This window comes from Salvelinus alpinus, chromosome 21 (genome assembly GCF_045679555.1).
Source record: "Salvelinus alpinus chromosome 21, SLU_Salpinus.1, whole genome shotgun sequence".
Taxonomy (NCBI): Eukaryota; Metazoa; Chordata; class Actinopteri; order Salmoniformes; family Salmonidae; genus Salvelinus; species Salvelinus alpinus.
Genome location: NC_092106.1, coordinates 21,044,082 through 21,068,467, shown reverse-complemented (window position 1 = coordinate 21,068,467; position 24,386 = coordinate 21,044,082). Strand labels below are relative to the sequence as shown.

The 24,386-nt window shown below is 41.5% G+C and overlaps 1 protein-coding gene across 1 annotated transcript; it reads right to left on the bottom strand.

Annotated features, from left to right (window-relative positions):
• Positions 1-1,085: 1,085 nt before the first annotated feature.
• LOC139548021 (uncharacterized) lies at positions 1,086-10,670 on the bottom strand. The gene is made up of 12 exons (XM_071357316.1): positions 10,509-10,670; positions 10,033-10,217; positions 9,669-9,843; positions 3,255-3,344; positions 2,737-2,787; positions 2,525-2,593; positions 2,292-2,318; positions 1,884-2,174; positions 1,700-1,747; positions 1,495-1,608; positions 1,373-1,402; positions 1,086-1,281 (listed from the first exon to the last, which is right to left on the bottom strand). Exons 1-12 carry the CDS (start codon positions 10,576-10,578, stop codon positions 1,226-1,228), a joined length of 1,206 nt encoding a protein of 401 aa, XP_071213417.1. The 5' UTR covers positions 10,579-10,670; the 3' UTR covers positions 1,086-1,225.
• Between the last annotated feature and the right edge of the window lie 13,716 nt (positions 10,671-24,386).

The following is a 24,386-nucleotide window of genomic DNA, read 5'->3' as shown; positions in this document are numbered from 1 at the left end:
TCAGCCTTTAAGTGCTACAGCAAAAAAAATTATGAGATGTAATATTAGCGGAAATAATTAGCCTACTTGTCTTTTGACGAGACAGCCATAGTAGCTAACAGAAAAGACAAGGAACCGGTCTGTCTCTCCCATAAGATAGTGGCACTGAACGATATCTAATGCCCTGCAGTGTCCACCAGGTTCATCTGTGTGAATTTGAATACACATGACATTAGCAATTAGCCAAAACCACACATATTGTATAACCAATGATATTGCCATTTGACATCAGGAATGAACATTTTAAAATACTTACTGTGGCGTACCACGGACAAGCCACCAGGGGGAGACTCGTTGAGGCCTAGTGGCCCCTACATCACGTGGCGGTGGCTCCCTCTGCTGGACATGCCAGGTCTCGACGTGTCCTCTGGCCAGGACTAATTGGGACTGAATAAGGCTGGTGGGTAATCAAGGGGCTGATTGCACACCAGCCGTACAAGGCCCATAAAGCTGCCAGGAGGGCAGCACACGGGAGGATTGGAGGTAGTGAGAGGTTGCTTCCGGACTGACGTTCTCACAGTCTGCTAGACCCGAGCGGCTTGGTGGTCTACTCCAGAGCCCAGAAGGCGGTAACCCGGAAGAGGTTTCCTGGAGGAGACCGGTTTCTTTTCTTCTTATTTATTGTTTTAATTAAACACTCTTGAAACTGAGGTATCACACTTGTGTCCGTGTCTTATGTGTAAACGTCTTGATCAAACCCCCTGGTCTGCCACATTACATTGGACATACATTCATCCAGTTTCCATTCAACATTACTGTAATTTATGTCTTTGTAAACTGCAGTTCTATTTCCTACCTTTCAGACTGTCAGTGCGGTTGAATGTATGGATTATATCCCTCTAGCTCTGTGCAGGTTAGGGTAATAATAACGAAGAATCATTACATCAACAGAAGAGTACCTCTTCATCTCTGATGGTCAGCAAACAGTGGACAATGGTGACCATCCATGGTAGGGGGACACAGCTGTGGGTTATTAGGGTTAATTGTCTTGATTACAGACTTTTCTGATTCACATTGGATAATACATTGCATGAAAGAATCATAAACCTATTTAAAAATGAACTTTATTTCATATTTGTTTCACTTTCAAGACAATGTAATGTACTTTATTTACAAAAAAAATAAAATACAACCTAAACAAAAGTGAGACCAAGGAGATGAGACTCAGTATCCTCTTCATCCCCGTCTATAGTTTGTTGAGTTTGACTGCACTGTTATAGATAGGGTTTTCATATTCACATTCTGGGAGAGAGAGAGAGGACTTAATATAAGTTATTATGATTATACAGTATGTTGTGTGTAAAAAAATATATATATATTTTTTGCAACTCACGCTCTTTGGGTTTCTTTCTCCAAAAGCTTCCTGTAATGAGGAGACAAGGCTTTAATAACAAAATGCTAGAGTGCATATTGATTTGTATCAGAGATTACTGTAAAACATAGTGTGTAGGACACCTCTTTGGCGGTTGTCCATTTGGGATCTGCCCTCCGGGTTGGTCTTTGCTTCGTTTGCTCTTTTGTGGTTGTCCATCTGAACTCTGGCTTGCTGGTTGATCTCGGTTTGGTTTGCTGTCGGAGTTCACGACAAGTCAATGTAATTCATAAAAGGATCACCGCAAGTCTATACTGTAAATTAATCATTACAAAGCTCTGACTTTACCATAGTAACGCTGTCCGAGACTTGATTGGCGCAATCTGCTCATGAGTTCTGGGGAAGGAAAGTCCATAAAGTTTAGTTACTTCTGAATTCAACATGCATACCAAGCGGGGATGAAAATATTGGTATCATTGAACAAGGGACAATGGTTATAGAATGTCTACGGTATGTAACACACATAGCTTACCTCCATGAAACCCCTGTCTTCTTTTCTCACTCGAATCTCGCAATTTATTTTTGTATCTAGCTGGTTCGTGCTGGTTTCTTTGTGCTTCATGTTGAATTCTGGTTGGATCATGCTGAATTCTGGTTGGATCATGCTGAATTCTGGTTGGATCATGCTGAATTCTGGTTGGATCATGCTGAATTCTGGTTAGATCATGCTGAATTCTGGTGGGATCATGCTGAATTGTGGTCGGATCATGCTGAATTCTGGTCGGATCATGCTGCATTCTGGTTGGATCGTGCTCATTGTTTTCTATTGAAAGGTGGGAAGAGAACAGTTCAAACTAGGTCCATGTAGAAAATAAAACAACTTTACAATTCCATTCCAGTCCATTGAAAGAAAATGGTAAATGTAGAAGCGTAAATTTACCATAGATCGGTCGCTCATTGCCGACTCCTAAATTAAGATAAAAACCAGATGTGAGCATCAGTCTGCAAATGCTAAATGACTTTGTACTGTGATCTTGTTTAGTAAATATAGAGTGATGCTGTAATGTTGAATAATCTTAACCACATGAACATAATAAAACATTGTGTGTGCATGTGCATGTGTGTTTGAGTGTGAGCACATGCTGTTTTAGCCTACGTATGTACGTTTTTTACCTCTCTCCTGTGCCACGTCTCTCCCGACATTGTCACTACATGCGACGTCCTCAGGAGGTGCACTGGATCCTGTGATATTATACAGAATTCTACATTAATTTCATGTTTCAATCAGATTTGAAAGTGGTGCTCAAATGCCATAGTAATACATTCTCTTTCTCAAAAAATTTAAATGAACATTGAGGATTAGAACAAGAGCATAGAGGCCCAACCTGCACAGAAATGGGTGTTGATATAGTCTGGTGTTCTTTCAGTAGTAACTCCTAAAACAAGAAAGGGCACTTCTATAAGATGATCACTTTTTCAGGCGTTATGTATTTTTTGAAAGTACAAGTACATCACATTTCACAAAGATATTAGGCTACTTTGAAATGTTCTATCACTGCATCTCTGCAGTTCCTCTTTCTAAAGCGCATACTGGGTGGCATTAAGACATGCCTATAGGCCTGTTTAAAGTGTGCAATGTGCATATTTTCAGTAGGATATGTAGCTACTTAACTGACATGGAAGCAGCTTGCAAAGTTGCACAACCAACATAATAACATTTACATCAGAAAGAAAGGATGCTGCTTAATGCTCATGGGAAGGTTCCGATTAGCCCAAATAACTGTTGTTGTACTCGGTGAAGCATACTGTATACTGTGCAGCATGCCGTGCTAGCTGCTTCATCCATATCATTCCAATGCAGAAGTAAAACCGAGTGAGTCAGATGGAACATGGGGGTGCTCACGTGTCCATTTCACCCAGCAGAAACAGCCACTTAGGAGCACTAGGAGGATGGCCAAACTGCCGACGCTGAAAAACAACACGATGTGTGAACCTAGACGAGTAAAGAGGAAGAGGTGGTTTTATTCACGTGTATCTTACAGGAAACAATAAGCGAGAGAGCTGCTGAGTCTAAACCGACCAGAAATGTGTTCGCCTTTACAGAAAGTAACCGTGGAAGGAAAAACCGACCACATGCTTGACTTTTTCCACGTTTGGTTACGTTACAGCCTTATTCTAAAATGGATTAAATTGTTTTAAAAAACGCCTCAGCAATCTACACACAATACCCCATAATGACAAAGAAAAAACTTTTCTAAAAACTAATTTTAGCTCATTTATCAAATAAAATAAACTGACATAGTTGTGTAAAAAGTACCCAATTGTCATACTTGAGTAAAAGTAAAGATACCTTAATAGGAAATGACTCAAGCATGTGAAAAAGGTAATTCAGATAACCAAATTCAACCTAGCTAATTTAGCAAAACTACTTCAAATCTATGATACTCCCCTACTTAACATACTGCTTGACTAGTTGGGCCCAAGCTTGCTGTACAACATTAAAACCTATTCAGTCTGTCTACAAACAGGCTCTCAAAGTGCTTGATAGGAAGCCCAATAGCCATCCTCAGAAAGCATGAGCTCCTGAGTTGGGAAAATCTTGTGCAATACACCGACGCATGTCTTGTATTCAAGATCCTAAATGGCCTGGCTCACCCTCCACTCAGTATTTTTGTTAAACAGAAAACCCAAACATATGGCAGCAGATCCATGAGAGGTGACTGTATATTTCCCTTAACTTCTTATGGCTGCAGGGGCAGTATTGAGTAGCTTGGATGAAAGGTGCCCAGAGTAAACTGCCTGCTCCTCAGTCCCAGTTGCTAATATATGCATATTATTATTAGTATTGGATAGAAAACACTCTGAAGTTTCTAAAACTGTTTGAATGATGTCTGTGAGTATAACATAACTCATATGGCAGGCAAAAACCTGAGAAGAAATCCAAACAGGAAGTGGGAAATCTGAGGTTGGTCGATTTTCAACTCATCGCCTATCGAATACACAGTGGGATATGGATCAGTTTGCACTTCCTACGACTTCCACTAGATGTAAACAGTCTGTAGAACCTTGTCTGATGCCTCTACTGTGAACTGGGGCCGAAGGAGACAGGAATGAGTCAGGTCTGCCATGAGCTGACCATGCTCTGACCATGCGCGTTCACATGAGAGGGAGCTCTGTTCCATCGCACATCTGAACTCAATGGAATTCTCTGGTTGGAACGTTATTGAAGATTTATGTTAAAAACATCCTAAAGATTGATTCAATACATCGTTTGACATGTTTCTCTACTGACTTTTACGGAACTTTTTGACATTTCGTCTGCTTTAAGTGAACGCGCTTCCTGACTTTGGATTTGTTTACCAAACACGCTAACAAAAATAGCTATTTGGACATAAATGATGGACATTACCGAACAAAACAAACATTTCATGTGGAAGTGGGAGTCCTTGGAGTGCATTCCGACGAAGATCAGCAAAGGTAAGTGAGGATTTATAATGCTATTTATGAGTTTTGTTGACTGCATAATTTGGCGGGTAACTGTATGGCTTCCTTTTGTTGCTGAACGCTGTTCTCAGATTATTGAATATTGTGCTTTTGCCGTAAAGCTTTTTGAAATCTGACACAGCGGTTGCATTAAGAACAAGTGTATCTTTAATTCTATGTAAAACATGTATCTTTCATCAAAGTTTATGATGAGTATTTATGTTATTTGACGTGGCTCTGCAATTTCTCCGGATATTTTGGAGGCATTTCTGAACATGGCGCCAATGTAAACTGAGGTTTTTGGATATAAATATAAACTTTATCGAACAAAACATATATGTAATGTGTAACATGAAATCCTATGAGTGTCACCTGATGAAGATCATTAGTGATTCATTTTATCTCTATTTCTGCTTTTTGTGACTCCTGTCTTTGGCTGGAAAAGTGTTTTTCTGTGATTTTGCGGTGACCTAACATAATAGTTTGTGGTGCTTTCGCTGTAAAGCCTTTTTGAAATCGGACACTGTGGTGGGATTAACAAGAAGTGTATCTTTAAAATGGTGTGAAATACTTGTATGCTTGAGGAATTTTAATTATGAGGTTTCTGTTGTTTGAATTTGGCGCCCTGCACTTTCACTGGCTGTTGTCATATCGATCCCGTTAACGGGATTGCAGCCATAAGACGTTTTAAGGAAAAGCACCTTTAGTAAATCCGCTTTCTCTGTGAGAGCTTCCCATGTCTGCCATCAGACACACATAACTGCACCACATATCACACTTTCACAAAATGCATGAAGACATGGCCAAAGGTCAATCAGATTTGTGAACATAATCCCTAGCTGTTCACGTAAGGTCAATATAAAGGTGACCCAAAATCACTTTGTTATTTACCATAGAGAATATTGCAACAAGTTATTGACCGCTTTCCATGTTGTCTGTTGTCTGTAGCTTATGAGGTGTTGAAACCCTTTGTTGCTTTTATGAATTTTGTCTTGCTGCTTTTTGTTCTATGTTGCTCTGTCTGTATGCTACGTCTTGCTTGTCCTATGTTGCTCTGCGTGTGCTCACTGCTCAATGATTGTCTATATTGTAATTGTTTTTAATAACCTGCGCAGGGACTGCGGTTGAAAATTAGCCGGCTGGCTAAAACCGTCACTTTTACTGAAACATTGATTTAATGTGCACTGTCCCTGTAAAAATAAAGTCAAGTAAAAGTGAAAGGCACCCAGTAAAATACTACTTGATTATAAGTCCAAAAGTATTTGGTTTTAAATATACTTAAGTATCAAAAGTAAATGTAATTGCAAAAATGTACTTAAGTATTAAAAGTATAAATAATTTCAAATTCCGCATAATAAGCAAACCAGATGGCAATTGTTCATGTTTTATAAATGTACAGATAGCCAGGGGGACACTCTAACACTCAGACATCATTCAGAAACAAAGCATTTGTGTTTAGTGAGTTGCCAGATCAGAGGTAGTAGAGATGACCAGGGATGTTCTCTTGATAAGTGTCACGTCCTGACCATAGAGAGCCTTTATTTTCTATGGTGGAGTAGGTCAGGGCGTGACTGGGGGGTGTTGTAGTTTATTATTTCTATGTGGGGTTCTAGGTTTAATTTTCTATGTTGGTGATTTTGTATGATTCCCAATTAGAGGCAGCTGGTTAATCGTTGTCTCTAATTGGGGATCATATTTAAGTAGTGTTTGTTCCCACCTGTGGGATATTGAATTGTCTGTTTTGAGTTCGTGCACGTAGCATCTCCTTAGTCACATGTCGTAGTTTATTGTTTTGTTTGCTAAATTTTATAATAAATATGTGGAACTCTACATCCGCTGCGCCTTGGTCCGTCTCTACACACAACCGTGACAGAATATCCCACCCCAACAGGACCAAGCAGTGTGCCCAGGAGGAGAGTGTATCCTGGACTTGGGAGGAGATCCTGGATGGGAAGGGATCCTGGACTTGGGAAGAAATCCTGGCAGGACAGGATCGCCTTCCTTGGCGGGAGACGCAAGGAGAGAAGGGAGAACAGCGACGATGCCGGGGTTCGCGGCCACAGAGTAAGCCCAAAAGACAGCAAAAAAACAATTGGGGGGGGGAACACGGTGTGGTCGGCGGAGCCGAGGTGCGAACCAGTGACAACATGGGAGGAGGTAGAGAGGTGGTCGGTCGACCCAGGGAGAGTGCCAGAGCCCGCCTGGGAGTCGATGGAACAGTGCGAGGAGGGATACCGGAGAATGGAGTTGGCGAGGAGTATGTGGCAACGCAGGCGTTTGGAGGAGCGTGTTAACAGTCTGGTGCAATCTGTGCCGGTCCCATGCATCAGGCCTCCATTGCGCCTCCCCAGTCCGGTATGTCCTATGCCTGCTCCTCGCACTCGCCCAGATGTACGCCTTCACAGCCCAGTACGTCCTGTGCTAGCTCCTCGCACTCGCCATGCGAAGTGTGTCATCGTTCCGGTACAATTTGTGCCGGCCCTACGCACCAGGTCTCCAGTGCGCCGCCACAGCCCAGTAAGTCCTGTGCCTCCTCCCCGCACTCGCCCTGAAGGGCGTGTCACCAGTCCGGTGCCACCTGTACTGGCCCCAAGCATCAGGCCTCCAGTGCGCCTCCCCAGTCCAGTACGTCCTGTGCCTCATCCCCGCACTCGCCCTGAAGTGCGTGCCACCAGTCCGGTGCTACCTGTACCGGCCCCACGGATCAGGCTTCCAGTGCGCCTCCCCAGTCCGGTACGTCCTGTGCCTGCTCCTCGCGCTCACCCTGAGGTGTGTGTCACCAGTCCGGTACCACCAGTGCCGGCCCCACGCACCAGGCTTCCTGCAACGATCCCCAGTCCAGAGCTTCCGGCGACAGTTCCCAGTCCGGAGCTTCTGGCGACGGTTCCCGGTCCGGAACCTCCGGCCGACGGTCCCCGGTCCGGACCCTCCTGTGACTTTCCACTGTCCGGAACCTCCTGCGACGGTCCACGGTCCAGAAGCTCCAGGGCAGGAGCCTTCCTCTGCGCCGATGTCCAGTTCAAACACGACGTCCAGTCCCGCTCCATGGCGGGAGTCTTCTTCTGCGCCGATGTACAGTCCAAACACGGCATCCGGTCCAGCTTCATGGCATGAGCCCTCCTCTGCACCGATGTCCAGGCCAGGGCCGGTGTCCAGTCCCGCTCCATGGCAGGAGCCTTCCTCGGCATCTAGGTCCAGTCCAGGCACAGTGTTCAGCCTGGGTCCATGGCTGGATCCGCAGGATGAGCGGGTTCTTCGGCCCGCACCAGAGCCGCCCCCGATGCTGGCGGATCCGCGGGATGAGCGGGTTCTTCGTTCTGCACCAGAGCCGCCTTCCGATGCTGGTGGATCCGTGGGATGAGAGGGTTCTTCGTCCTGCACCAGAGCCTCCACCGACACTAGACACCCCCCTAACCCTCCCTTTTGGTTTCAGGTTTTGCGGCCGGAGTCCGCACCTTTGGGGGGGTACTGTCACGTCCTGACTATAGAGAGCCTTTATTTTCTATGGTGGAGTAGGTCAGGGCGTGACTGGGGTGTGTTCTAGTTTATTATTTCTATGTGGGGTTCTAGGTTTTATTTTCTATGTTGGTGATTTTGTATGATTCCCAATTAGAGGCAGCTGGTTAATCGTTCTCTCTAATTGGGGATCGTATTTAAGTAGTGTTTGTTCCCACCTGTGTTTGTGGGATATTGAATTTTGTGTTTTGAGTTTGTGCACGTAGCATCTCGTTAGTCACGGGTCGTAGTTTATTGAACTCTACATCCGCTGTGTCTTGGTCCGTCTCTACATACGACCGTGACAATAAGTGCGTGAATTTGATGTTTTCTGTCCTGCTAAGCATTCAAAATGTAACGAGTACTTTTGGGTGTCAGGGAAAATGTACGGAGTAAAAAGTACATCTTTTTTTTTGTAAAAGTAGTAAAAAATATAAATGGTAAGTACAGATACCCCCAAAAACTACTTAAGTAGTACTTTAAAGTATTTTTACTTAAGCACTTTACACCACTGCCGAAATACATTATTATATTTACATTATTTACAAGTATTCAGACCCTGGCCAGAGTTCCTCTGTGGAGATGGGAGAATCTTCCAGAAGGACAACCATCTCTGCAGCACTTCACCCAATCAGGCCTTTATGGTAGAGTGGCCAGACGGAAGCCACTCCTCAGTAAAAGACACATGACAGCCAGCTTGGAGTTTGCCAAAAGGCACTTAAAGACTCCCAGACCATGAGAAGCTAGGTTCTCTAGTTTGATGAAACCAAGATTCAACTCCTTGGAAGGGGAGAAACTCCCCAAATACAGGTCTGCCGAGCTTGTAGCATCATACCTAAGAAGACCCGAGGCTGTAATTGCTGCCAAAGGTTCTTCAACGTACTGAGTAAAGGGTCTGAATACTTACGTAAATGTAAATACGTAAATACGTAAATGTTATATTTCTGTTTTTCATTTTTTTATAAATTAGCAAACATTTCTAAAAAACGTTTTTTCTTTGTCATTATGGGGTAATTTTAGAACAAGGCTGTAACCTAACAAAATGTGGAAAAAGTCAAGGGGTCTGAATACTTTCCGAAAGCACTGTACAGTATGAAACCTTCACCAATTATTTTGACTCATTACTGGTGACTTGAAAGGGTCCTATATCTTCAGATACAACAGTATAAGAGATTATTGTTCTAATGTAACAATAAAGTGACTTTCTCTTGATGCAAATATTCCGTTGAGGTTGCAAGAAGGAATCAAATCTACAACTCAGGTGTTGTTACAAGCACCATTCTCCAACCAACTGAGCAGTTGGAACAATATATTACTGTAGATACTAGCATAGTGTTACCTTCTTCAAGTTCCTCAACTTCCACTCGATGGCACTGGTCATGACTCTGCAGCTCACAGCAGTAGGAGCCCAGGTCTGAGGCCTGAAGGGCATCGATTAGGATGGAGAAGTTCCCCAGACCTCCCTGATTGGGGAAAGCCTTCACTCTGCCCTGCCTGGGGTCCAGAAAGTCCACCTGATAATATTAAATTCATATTTTATTTATAAATTAATATATATTATTTGAAGAGCTCATTACATGCAGAAATGATAAAGCTGCACATAACAAATATGGTTAAAAAGGCTTTTAAAAGGCTAAAATTTCAAAACAAAAATGAAGGCTAGTATTGTACATGCTACGCAGACAACTGAAAGAGGCAACAACCTTCCCAGAGGACGTGATGTTGACCAGGCTGGCACCAGAACCAGAGCCCTGGTTCCACACCACCCAGACATGGCCAGGGCTAATGCCCAGAGAGGTGGACCCAAAGCTGCATGACAGGAGCACCGCAGAGCCTAGTGGAGCCTGGAGGGTGGATGTGTTACAGGAGTCATGGCAATGTTTGTTACCTAGAGGAGGAGTGTTGGGTTTGGACGGTTATCAGGCTCATAGATAAAATGTTGCAATGTAATGGTTAAAATATACAGCCATTTTATGGTAAATTCTCAGCAGCATCCATACATTTTTCTGATGTATGTTAAAAATAGGGTTAAAAAAATTACACCATTATTTTCCAGATGCACACTACATTCACATGACAGGAAGATTCTCTTAAATTTCTACTCTCCAACTCTACATTTACTCTCTCATAACTCTACATAAAATGCTGTATCTTTATTATCATTATCTTAAGCACTTACCCATTGAAGCAAAAGAGGTATAACATAATACCATCAAAAAAAAACAGACTTCAGTTTTGACCAAGAGCATTTTCTGTATTGTAATGTATGGCAGTGAGCGGTACCAGAAATGTAAGTGAAAGTACCCAGCACATATATCCAGTTGCTACAAGTTAAAGGGCAAACCTCTACAACTAAGTTCAGGCACAGAGAAAACCGATTAGGTCACTTCCTGTTTGAGCAGATGTGCCTGTTTCTATTCGTCCCCTTTCTTTTTATACATATCTGAAAATATTTAATATAGTGTTACATTTTAACTGGTTCTTGATTCATTTGATATATTATAACATGTTTAACAATGTTATTTACATGTTATAACAATCAAGTACTTGGATTATGTGCATGTATACAGCTGGTCTTGTTTTTTCTCTCTCTGTGAGAGAGAAACAACTATTAGGCATATTCATGCACTAAAATAACCTGGTTTATGTGCCTGACACAAATAGTTACTTTTGTGGCATAAATGCTTATTTTACTTAACCCTAATACTATTTGCAACTGCAGCCAATGGAACAGAGTTCTGAGCAGTAGCACAAATGAGGTGAGCAATCTGACTCAGAAGACCACAGTAGCTTCCTGGTAAACCACACTCTCTAACTAAGAAGGTCTCTGTCTGTTGGATGGATGCAGTGGGGGGTGGTGGTGGGTTGACAGTCAAGAGTGAGCAAAAACATATGTAGATAAACATTTGCGTCAAAGTATTTTTTTGTTTTAGCCCTCATGTTGACATGACTTTTGACAAGAAAGTAGAGGTTGTGTTGAACACACCTCCAATATGAATCCGTGTGCTACACAATGTTGACTAAAAAAGGTATACAAAATAAATGTGTACAAATTAATATTGTAAATACTGATCATGGAAATAAAAGAAGCAGAAATTATACTAAAATCAACCATGAGATTATATTTATTATAATACATTTTCTCATTTACTATGTGGGTCTTTGGGAGATTTTCAATTGGTAAAATGTCCATCCTCCTTGATTCCTAAATCCGCCTCCTGCATGAACCAGAATCTGATAAGTGACGCACAAGAGTATCCTCTCGGCATCTAGCACGGAAGTGTTTTAAAATCTGTCACACCCCCTTTGAATCAGCCTTTTGTTTTCTCGAAGGAGAGCATGCACACATTTAAAAATGATTCGCTACTTATCCTTTTATCAATAACATGTCTTGCATACAACTAGTTCAATTGGTTTTCGCACTTTACACACTTATTTTGGGATTCCACCCCTCTAAACGTAATTTGCCTAATGACGCATGAGTGGAGAAGGAGAGTCTCATTTCAATCAAGCGCATTTGTTTCCACGTTTTCTCTCCTTGCCTCCACTCCTCGATTACCTTTGACCTTTTTCAAAAGCAGGCAAGGAGAGGACAGAGGAGAGGATGCGAGAGTTGATCAAAACTGACTCAGATTCTCTCTTTGTCACTATAGTTTTTGTAACTAAGGTATGTGATCATCAAGGACATCAACCACCTGAGCCCCGGCCTGTTCACCCCGCTACCATCCAGAAGGTCAGTGCAGGTGCATTAAAGCTGGGACCGAGAGACTGAAAAACAGCTTCTCTCTGAAGGCCATCAGACTGTTAAATAACCATCACTAGCCGGCTACCACCCGGTTACTCAACCCTGCACCTAACAGGCTGCTGCCCTATATACAGTTGAAGTCGGAAGTTTACATACTGTACATATTATTATTCCACCCACTCTAGTTTAACCACCTATAAGCTATCAACACCAAAAAAACATAATGTCCAGACTGTTCCAACCTATTAAATATTTGTTATGCTATTTATACTTTGTGTACCATATCCATATTTGCATTAATTAGCATAACATGTAATGGTTTAAATGTCAACCATAAGAACACAGTGGTGTTGAATTGTTCAAGCTAGAGACACCAAACCAACTTTCACATGTTAAGTCTATCCTAACCTATCAATAAAATGTATCCGTCAATACAAGCTAGCAAGCACACACATTTTCTTTAGGAAATGTACTTTTCTAGTATCTTTCTACATATCTTTTCTTCCTTTCAGCTTCACTGTGAGAACAAACACAACGCAACTATATACGTTAACGTTACAATAACAGTACAGGCGCATCATGCCAAAATGACGATCAAGAGTACTACACCTAAGGTATGTTAAAAAAATCCTTACATTTCTATTTTCGTAATATTTAGTAGCCAGTGTTCGGTCCCTGACATAATCATTTGGTTTGGATTCCAGGAGAGATGTGTATTCCCTGTGAATGCAGAAGTAAAAGTGAGTTCTATCCTTTCTCATTACACCTATAATGTGAAATGATTCATGAAAACAACATATAAAACAGCATATTTGTCTTAAAATGTCAGCAAAAATTACATTTAAGAAATATATTAGTCAAAGTAACTTATACATTGCATTCAGAAAGTATTCAGACCCCTTGACCTTTTCCACATTTTGTTACGTTACAGCCTTATTCTAAAATGGATTAAATAAAAAAAATCCTGATCGATCTGCACACAATACCCCATAATGACAAAGGGAAAACAGGTTTTTAGAAATTGTAGCTAATTTATAAAAAATTATTAAACAGAAATAGCTTATTTACATAAATATTCAGACCCTTTGCTATGAGACTCGGAATTGAGCTCAGGTCCATCCTGTTTCCATTGATCATCTTTCAGATGTTGCTACTATTTGATTGGAGTCCACCTGTGGTAAATTAAATTGATTGGACATGATTCGGAAAGTCACACAGCTGTCAATATTAGGTCCCACAGTTGACAGTGCGTGTCAGAGCAAAAACCAAGCCATTAGGTTGACAGAATTGTCCCCAGAGCTCTGAGACAGGATTGTGCCGAGGCACAGATCTGGGGAAGGGTACCAAAACATTTCTGCAGCATTGAAGGTCCCCAAGAACAAGAACCCAATGTTCACTCTGGCAGAGTTCCAGATTTCCTCTGTAGAGATTGGAGAACCTTCCAGATGGACAACCATCTCTGCAGCACTCAACCAATCAGGCCTTTATGGTAGAGATGCCAGACGGAAGCCACTCCTCAGTAAAAGGCACTTGACGGCCTGCTTGGAGTTTGCCAAAAGGCACCTAAAGGACTCTCAGACCATGAGAAACAAGATTATCTGGTCTGATGAAACCAAGATTGAACTCTTTGGCCTGAATGCCAAGCGTCACGTCTAGAGGAAACCTGGCACCATCCCTACGGTGAAGCATGGTGGTGGCAGCATCATGCTGTGGGGATGTTCTTTAGTGGCAGGGACTGGGAGACTAGTCAGGATCGAGGCGAAGATGAACGGAGTAAAGTACAAAGAGATCCTTCATGACAACTTGATCCAGAGTGCTCAGGACCTCAGACTGGGTGAATGTTCACCTTCCAACAGGAACCTAAGCAAACAGCCAAGACAACGCAGGAGTGGCTTCAGGACAAGTCTCTGAATGTCCTTGAGTGGCCCAGCCAGAGCCCGATCGAACATCTCTGGAGAGACCTGAAAATAGCTGTGCAGCAACGCTCCCCATCCAACCTGACAGAGCTTGAGAGGATTTGCAGAGAAGAATGGGAGAAACTCCCCAAATACAGATGTTCAAGCTTGTAGCAACATACCCAAGAAGACTCGAGGCTGTAATAGCTGCCAAAGGTGCTTCAACAAAGTACTGAGTAAAGGGTCTGAATACTTATGTAAATGTGATATTTCATTTAATTTTGTAATTTATTTTGCAAAAAAAAACTAAAAACTGTTTTTGCTTTGTCATTATTGGGTATTGTGTTTGTATATTGATGAGGGGGAAAAACAATTTAATCCATTTTAGAATAAGGCTGCAACGTAACAAAATGTGGAAAAGTCAAGGGGTCTGAATACTTTCCAAATGCACTGTATATACAAAAGTGTGGACACCCCTTCAAATTAGTGGATTCAGCTATTTTAGCCACACCTGTTGCTGACAGGTGCTGACAGGTGCTTAAAATCAAGCACAAAGCCATGCAATCTCCATAGACAAACACTGGCAGTAGAATGGCCTTACTGAAAATCTCAGTGACTTTCACCGTGGCACCATCATAGGATACCACCTATGACGGCACTGTCATAGGATGCCAAGTCAGTTCGTCAAATTTCTGCCCTGCTAGAGCTGCCCTGGTCAACTGTAAGTGCTGTTATTGCGAAGTGGAAACATCTAGGAGCAACAACAGCTCATCCACGAAGTGGTAGGCCACACAAGCTCACAGAACGAGACCGCCGAGTGCTGAGGCGCGTTGCGCGTAAATATCTTCTATCCTTGGTTGCAACACTCACTACTGAGTTCCAAACTGTCTCTGGAAGCAACGTAAGCACAACAACTGTTATTTAGAAGCTTCATGAAATGGGTTTCCATGGCCGAGCAGCCATGGATCACCATAAGCAATACCAAGCGTCGGCTGGAGTGGTGTAAAGCTCGCGCCGTTGGACTCTGGAGCAGTGGAAATGTGTTCTCTGGAGTGATGAATCACTCTTCACCATCTGGTAGTTCAAAGGGTGAATCTGGGTTTGGTGGATGCCAGGAGAACGCTACCTGCCCAAATGTATAGTGCCAACTGTAAAGTTTGGTGGACGAGGAATAATGGTCTGGGGTGTTTTTCATGGATCTGGCTAGGCTCCTTAGTTCCAGTGAAAATAAATCTTAACGCTACAGCATACAATGACATTCTAGATGATTCGATGCTTCCAACTTTGTGGCAACAGTTTGGGGAAGGCCCTTTCCTGTTTCAGCATGACAATACCCCCGTGCACCAAGCGAGGTCCATACAGAAATGGTTTGTCGAGATTGGTGTGGAAGAACTTGACTGGTCTGCACAGAGCCCTGACCTGAACCGCGTCGAACACCTTTGGGATGAATTGGAACGCAGACTGCGAGCCAAGCCTAATCGCCCAACATCAGTGCCCGACCTCACTAATGCTCTTGTGGCTGAATGGAAGCAAGTCCCCAATGCAATGTTACAACATCTTGTGGAAAGCCTTCCTAAAACAGTGGAGGCTGTTATAGCAGCAAAGGGGGGAACAACTCCATATTAATTCCCATGATTTTGGAATGAGATGTTCGAGAAACAGGTGTCCACATAGTTTTAGTCATGTGGTGTATATCTACAATGGTTAAATGTCACTATTTTGACATAATGAGAGCATGTTGCCTTTAGATTAGTAAATATGTGATATTCCTCCAGGCCTTTGGAGAGTATCTCATTCAGTGGTGCAGTCACAGATGTACAGGAAATCACGGTTGAGGCTGAAGCTTCAATCAGAGAAGTTCAGGTTGGTAGATGCACTTTTATTGACTTCCTCTGCAATATAGAGGTGAAGATCCTTGCCCATTTTTTATGATTTTATGTCCAAAATGCTTTGTTGTGACCATCCATCATCAATCATTACAGGGTAAATCTGATTACAGCTAATGCTACTCTGGGATTTGATGAAGATCGATTCGAAGCACTGGAATTGAGATCGATGGAATCGGTGGGTTAAACGTTCAATAATAGAGATGTCCAATTTAAATAATAGAATAGATAGTTAAAAAAAAAAATTAAATTAATTTACCTACGTTATTGGAAAAGTTTAACTGTCTTGCTCTGTCTGTTTGTCACGTTCGCTGGAATAAATATATGACCAAGGCGCAGAGGATGTTGACTTCCACATTATTTATTGAAGTGAAAACTTAGAACAAAACAAATAAAGAAACAATGAAACAAACGAACCGTGACTACAGAGGTGCTACGTGCACTAACTCAAAACAATATCCCATAAAACACAGGTGGAAAAAATGCTACTTAAATATGATCCCCAATTAGAGACAACGATAACCAGCTGCCTCTAATTGGGAACCATTTCAAGCACACCAACACTAGAAATATGAAAACTAGAATACCCACATAGAAATATTAAACTAGAATACAACATAGACATACATATACTAAATCACCCCCTAGTCACGCCCTGACCTACTATACCATAGAGAAACAATGGTTCTCTATGGTCAGGGCGTGACAGTACCCCCCCTCCCCCAAAGGTGCGGACTCCGGCCGCAAAACCTGAAACCAAATGGGGAGGGTAGGGGGGTGATTAGTGTCGGTGGCGGCTCTGGTGCGGGACGAAGAACCCTCTCATCCCGCGGATCCGCCAGCATCGGAGGCGCAAGACAGGCTAAATCAAACACCCAAAATATTGGAAAGATTTCAAGTTGTATTTGTACACATGTCTGACTGCAATGTGTGTACAGTACATCAATTTGATTAAAGTATCAATGCATCACTGTTCTAATCTTTCCTTTTTGAATTTGCATTGTGGCTTTTTCAAACGACGCCATCAAGAGGATAAAGCAGTGGATAATGAGTGACACTGTCGTCGGTAAGATTAGTGCTAAATGCTAAATGAGCCTTTTGAAAGCTGGAGACTTGTGTAACTTTGACCATAAATAAACAATCAAACTGCATGGATCTGCATGGTGTTCCACTGAACTTTAGCCTTAGCAGCCAAAATAACCATAAGGAATTTGAATTGTTGACTGATTTAATGAGAACTTTGAAATATGACAAAGCCGCGTTATCCAGTAGATGCTTTGTTTTGAGTATTTTCTTCAATATTATTTTGTATTCTTTTGAGTATTGTACATTTCTACGTATTCAGATAATTGACGTATAGCCTACTGTGTTTTAAAATATTTGCTATTGTAACGTTTTATAAAATATTTCTAATTTCAAATATAGCACACTTTTTCAATTTTACTCAGATTTGTATTATGAGAACTTTGAGAAAAATAACCTGCACATAGCCCTTTATAGTATCACTGCTATTTATTAAGCTTTACGTATTGTGGACATTGGAACTGTGAGGTGACACATATGGAATCATGTAGTGACCTAGAGGGGTGTTGAACGGGTCGAAGTGTGTTTTGTATTTGGGGTTCTTTGGGGTGGCCGACCTTTGCTTTGGTGGCAGCTTTGCATACTCTTGGCATTCTCTCAACCAGCTTCACCTGGAATGCTTTTCCAACACACTTGAAGGAGTTCCCATATAGGTTGACAACTTGTTGGCTGCTTTTCCTTCACTCTGTGGTCCAACTCATCCCAAACCATCTCAATTGGGTTGAGGTCGGGTGATTGTGGAGGCCAGGTTATCTGATGCAGCACTCCATCACTCTCCTTCTTGGTCAAATAGCCCTTACACAGCCTGGAGGTGTGTTGGGTCATTGTCCTGATGAAAAACAAATGATAATCCCACTAAGCGCAAACCAGATGGGATGGCGTATCGCTGCAGAATGCTGTGGTAGTCACGGTGGTTAAGTATGCCTTGAATTCTAAATAAATCACCAACAGTGTCATCAGCAAACCACCCGCATACCATCACCCCTCTTCCTCCATGCTTCACAGTGGGAACCACACATGCGGAGATCATCCGTTCACCTACTCTACGTCTCACAAAGGCACGGCGGTTGGAACCAAAAATCTCAAATTCGGACTCATCAGACCAACGGACAGGTTTCCACCGGTCTAATGTCCATTGCTGGTGTTTCTTGGCCCAAGCAAATCTCTTCTTCTTATTGGTGTCCTTCAGTAGTGGTTTCTTTGCAGCAATTCGACCATGAAGGCCTGATTCACACAGTCTCCTCTGAACAGTTGATGTTGATGTGTCTGTTTCTTGAACTCTGTGAAGCATTTATTTGGGCTGCAATTTCTGAGGCTGGTAACTGTAATAAACTTATCCTCTGTGGCAGAGGTAACTCTAGGTCTCCTTTCCTGTGGCGGTCCTCATTAGAGCCAGTTTCATCATAGCGCTTGATGTTTTTTGTGACTGCACTTGAAGAAACTTTCAAAGTTCTTGACATTTTTCGCATTGTCTTAAAGTAATGATGGACTGTCGTTTCTCTTTGCTTATTTGAGCTGTTCTTGCCATAATATAGACTTGGTCTTTTACCTAATAGGGCTATCTTCTGTATACCATCCCAAAAATGTACTTTTAACAGGGCACATCTGTTCATTTAGATGCATTCCAGGTGACTACCTCATGAGGCTGTTTGGGGTAATGCCGGGAGTGTGAGGGTCTGTCATCGGGGCAGGGGTTGGCTGCTTTGAGGAGTCTCAAGTATGGAGAATAGTTTTGATTTGTTTGGCACTTTTTTGTTTACTGCATGATTCCATATGTGTTTCGTGGTTTTGATATCTCCACTGTTGTTCTGCTGTGTGGAGAGTGGTGGGAATGGGGAGGAACCCTGGACTGGGTGGGTGTGTATATACTGTATACATTTTCTAAATAATATATGGGGGATTGGAAGTGATGCAGACAATTACATTGATATAATCTCCAATTTATATGCAATATTAATGCTGATCTATCCCTGAAAGAAAAAAAAGAGATAAAAAATACAAAAACTCAGGAGATGTTTTTGGACATACCCCTTATTTTTGTTGGCAAAAAACGACCTCCATACTTCCATTCGTTTTTATGTGATACGTTCAGATGAGTCCCGTGACACTTGTGGAGGCCGTACAGCAAAACGGAGAACTTATTTCGTTTGCGAGAGTCTCCCCTTTCCATAGGGTCATATTATACTGAACAAAAATATAAATGCATCATTTAAAGTGTTGGTCCCATATGTCATGAGCTGAAATAAAAGATCCCAGAAATGTTCTATACGCACAAAAACTTTTTCTCTCAAATGTTGTGCACAAATTTCTTTGCATTTCTCCTTTGTCAAAATAATCCATCCACCTGACAGCATATCAAGAAGCATTGAGCATGTTTGGGATGGTCTGAATCGACGTGTACAAGAGTTTGTTCCAGTTCCTGCCAATATCCAGCAACTTCACAAAACAATTGAAGAGGAGTGGGAGAAGATTCCACAGACCACAATCAACAGCCTGATCAACTCTGCGAAGGAGATGCCAAGCTGCATGAGGCAAATGGTGGTCACACCAGACTGGTTTTCTGATCCACGCCCCTACCTTTTTTTTAAGGTATCTGTGACCAACAGATGCATATCTCTATTCCCAGTCTTGTGAAATCCATAGATTAGGGCCCAATGAATTTTATTTCAATTGACTGATTTCCTTATATGAACTGTAACTCAGTAAAATCTTTTAAATTGTTGCATGTTGCTTTTATATTTTTGTTCAGTGTTGTACAAAAAAATATAATAACCTTTACGTATCGGCCTCTTGGCCTTCATCAGAGCTGCTGTGAGTGTTTATAATTTGCACCCTTATGTAGACATTGCTCCACCCACATCCGTTCAATGCATCGAATGGAGTTGGAGTTGAGGGAAAATAAGCAAGTGTTTACCAAATATAACAATGTGCATTTCATATGTATTCTAATGAAGTGTGTACATAAAACGCAAAAAACAAGTCTGTAAAACCACAATGAGGACATCAACCTAGTTTTCATAAATCATTGGGTACAGAGCAAGAAAAAACAAACATTTATTTAAGCTCTAGTACTGCCAATATTAAAAAGTCAAATGCATTCGTGAATTCAATCGCTTTAGCCGACCATGTTGCAGTTTATTCATTGTTTAATCATTCAAGGCTCCCTATGTTTCATTTTATAATTAAAGTGCTTGACTGTATTTAACGAGATGGATGACTTGTATGCTGTGTGATGATATGCACAATATTGCAGTAGGCCTTTATGCCAATAAGTAAATGACACTAAAACAGTTAGAGTAAACAGGACTTTTAGGCCTACAGCTCCATGTCATTTCAATAACTTAGCTTCTCAAAGATGTCCTCTGGTGATCAAACTAGCGTTGATGGCAACAATGGCTGACAGTAAAATAATATGACGTTGTGCACGCTAACATAATTACTCAGCACGCCGCAAACTGTGCTGCAGTATGGCACAACTTTTAAAGGAAGGACCACTGTATGAATGCAGAGGTTGCGCAAGTGCAACAAATGATGAAGTGTGAATATTTCTGCCACCCACATACAGGAAAACGGTTCCAAATAAATGACAATATTACGTGCTCCACCACCCATGTTATCAACATGATAAAATGTCCATGTGGGCTCTGTTATGTAGGTAAAACCTCCCGTTCTCTCAACCAGAGAATTAGTGAACATAAAAGTTAAATCAGGAGAAACGACAAGGATGATCCAGTTGCAGTACATTTTAACAGTCAGACTTATCCACTCACAGAGTTAGAGTTTTTCCTAAATTTACCCTTTGCAGTTTCATCACCATCATCACTTATGCATCAATACCCTGATGTATACCTATGCGTCACTATCCTGTCTGTGGAGGTGGGAGAGAGGTGGAGGTGTATATGTGTTAAGTAGATTGACACACAGATAAGTCAATACATTGCATTCAAGGCAAAAAGTTGGTGATAAAGCTACATTGGGTAAATTGATGAAAGACTCAGACAGACAGACAGGTAGGCAGAGTCTTTCACCAATTTACCCATGTTGTGGAAATTCTAACCAATAAGGAGAGACCGTCATTTCTTCAAACAATCATAAGCTACCTTGTTTTCTTCTTGTGGCTATGTGTATTGACTCATTGCACAAACAAGGGATACCGTTAGTTCTGTTACCCTCTCTGTTCAAGCCAGCCTTTGTTCACCTCATATCTCAACACAACTGTGCCCTTGAAATATATGAGAAGAACAGCATGGACTGAGACACTGTGATCACTCTCAGAGGCTCTTTGTCTTATGCCGTGTGACCATGTTAAACATAGGCAGAGTGGTAAAATACCAGCTTCTTCTTACAAGACCTTCAAACAGACAGTGGAAATGTACAGGTTTAAGGCTCATACAGCCACGTGCATAACAAAGTTCAGCATTAAAAACAATGAAAGTAATTCTTCATTACATTGTCTCTGCTATACAACCTTAAAGAACTGATACAGGATTTTCCCCTTTACACTCCCCGCTTTTGAGACTCATGTCTCAACTTAAGAAAAATCATGCTAAAGCAGCATTAAAACAAATAGTTAACAACATAGGTGAATCAAACAGGAGTACGTGCTTCATCAGTACACAACGGACCCGACCATGGCCCAGCAGGGCTCTCCTTCCACGATGACCATCTTCTCCACAAATACATTTACACATAAATCATTTAATCTAACCCATAACACATGAATTGATCCCTACTTATATAGTCAAAAACATTCCTCAAGTCAATTAGTCAGTTACAAAAAATCATTCAGTTTCCAAATCATAATTAAAACCCAATTATCCAACCCAAATTTAAAATGACATTGCTCAGTGATTCATGTTGGTTTGACGCGGAAACACAAAAAAAGACTCTGATGACACCTCCCTTACTGGATCCGCCACTTGGGTGGGGGGCACTTGGGTGGGGGACAAACGACTGGTTGGATAGGATATCTTGCATCCAATCACCACCCCCAGCAGAGGCAGAAGGCGAGCCATCAATCAACCAGGTGGAAGTCAGACCAACAGTAGAGTTTGTTTGGGTTAAATTGATGCAAGGTTTAAACTTAGAGAACGCATAGGCATAGTCGCTGGTAATATATTCACAGAGAAAGCTTGCCGCATTCGCTGACAAGAATAGAAATGTAACCGAGCGTTAAGGCCGACTTGGTCCCCAAGAGAGTATATAAGAAGCATGCTTTCCAAAAAAAGGTGTGGTAGTGCTACTTGACTTATCACTGAACTCGTAGTACTTCAAACTATCATCAACCTAAAAGGTCATATCTGGCTTTCATACTCTAGAGCAATTGCATCTCTTGACTTCTGATTTATGAATGAGACATACTGAGTCAAGTACCACATACACTCCTCGCGCTAAATATATCCACCAAGTTGGAGTGGATGAATAGCGCAGGTGGCGTTATGGAGGGTATTGTTCTCGAACCGACGGGTATAGGCATTAAATAGTAAATCGTGTGTCTAGATACAAGAATAACTGGGAACCCTATAGAGCAATGGCGAGGGGAAGAGTCTACTCTATAAAAGGTAAATAGGCATTAAATCGTAAATCGTGTGTCTAGATACAAGGAAAAAATGGGAACCCTATATAGCAATGGCGAGATGAAGAGTCTACTCTATAAGAGGTAAATAGGCATTAATTCGTAAATCGATTTACAACCGAGTTTATTATTTATGTCTAGATACATATAGTCTTTGGAAACCCTATAGAGCAATGTCGAGCTGAAGAGTCTACTCTTAGGGAACCAAAGATGCCTGGTAAAGGTATCACTAGAAGGAGGTTCTCTAAGTCTGATTAATATTATCTAAGATCCCGAAACAATAAACACTAAAAGGCAATTCTCCGAATTAAGGGCAGGAATAAACAACCCAGGTCAGTCCGGCGGACCTGTGAATCATCTGTTTGCCGGATGATATAAGAACTCGAGTGATATGACTTGTGTTACTCTTGACGGGGGACCCAGTAAGGTCTACTCAAAATCCCCTACCGCGTTCTATCACTAAAAGTTAAAGCCCTCAACTTAGCACACATCGGCACTAGCAGAATGTACATTCACATTAACACACAGTATAATTATCCATAATTCCAGCATTAACTTTCTCATCACGGTCATCACGGCTCATCAGTATCTCAATGCATTCTTAGTCTAAATTACTATACATTTTGCAGTGTGTAGACTTCCATAATCAGCTTGTCCAAAATTGTTTATTTGGGGTATCAAGTCCTGATCAATTACGGGCACAGTTGACCAACCCCCTCCATCCCCGGCACTCAATCTTCTGGTGTCTCTTCATTTTCTTCTTCAGATAGCTTCACAGTTCGTCTTCCCAATGGGGGATGGCCCATGATAATGTCCCAATTTCAAAGTCTGAGGAAAAATCACATTTTATCACCAAATTATCCCTTCTATGCATATAGACACCACCTGTGGTCACCTTCGCCATAACCTCGAGAGGACAGACCAGAACAACAGTTTAGTTTAGGGCATTCCTGATTCAAGAAATCCAGACAAATTATTTACTGTATGACAAATTATTACTTCCACCAATATTCTTAATACAAACATCTAAGACACATGTCAAAGAGAATAACAATACGTAGTTTAAATAATTTTTCCAAATTGGTTTATACTCCCCCATCATATTGACGACCTCACCACAGAGTTACAGGGTCAGAGAGGTAGACAGCTAATTCTTAGGGAGAAATCTCGACCATCCAGCAGACCCAATCTGGTGAGATTTATATTAAAGCAAGACAGAAACAAAACAAACAATACAAACAGCCATACACTTCTGCATGTATCATTTGATACACTTCTTCCTTTTACAGGCAGGCATGTGAACAAAATCAATTTGCATATTAAACCAAACAGCCTCAGGGGACTGGTAATCCCCCCTTTTGACACATGACTCACATCGTGGGTAATGTGTAAAAACAACAACAACACTGCTGGTTAAATAAAAATAATAAAAATAACAAACCGAATTATAATTACTACCTTTAATAACTCCATAAAGAAAGCATTGTATCCCATAAGATAATAGTAAAATGGACTAGAGATAGCCTTCCCTCATTCAAGGGCAGCGCCTTACATATTACCTGTAAAATCAGTATTACATATGACCTTCACATCATCACCCAATGTCTCTCGCATGAGAGGGTGATCAAACCACACTAGAAAGTCAGGGCAGAGGTCATTCAACCTCTTTAAATGAGTGTTTCTTTCCCTTTCCTTTCCCTGTACCTCAGACTAATTTTTTTTTTTTAATCTTAGATTTTGTATACCAGGTTTACATAGTTTTTCCCCCAGTACATTTCTTATCAAAATAATTTTTGTTCAATTAAAACTCAGAAAATAAAAACGTCCCAAAATGTACAGCCTCTCTAACCCGTGAAAAACCAACTAAAACCAA

Coding starts and splice junctions, on each gene's coding strand:
- LOC139548021 (XM_071357316.1), bottom strand. CDS start 10,578: ATGCTCTTGGTCAAAACTGAAGTCTGTTTTTTTTTGATGGTATTATGT. Junction 2,594..2,736: donor CAACACCCATTTCTGTGCAG/GTTGGGCCTCTA, acceptor ATAATATCACAG/GATCCAGTGCACCTCCTGAG. Junction 1,609..1,699: donor TCTCGGACAGCGTTACTATG/GTAAAGTCAGAG, acceptor GAACTCCGACAG/CAAACCAAACCGAGATCAAC.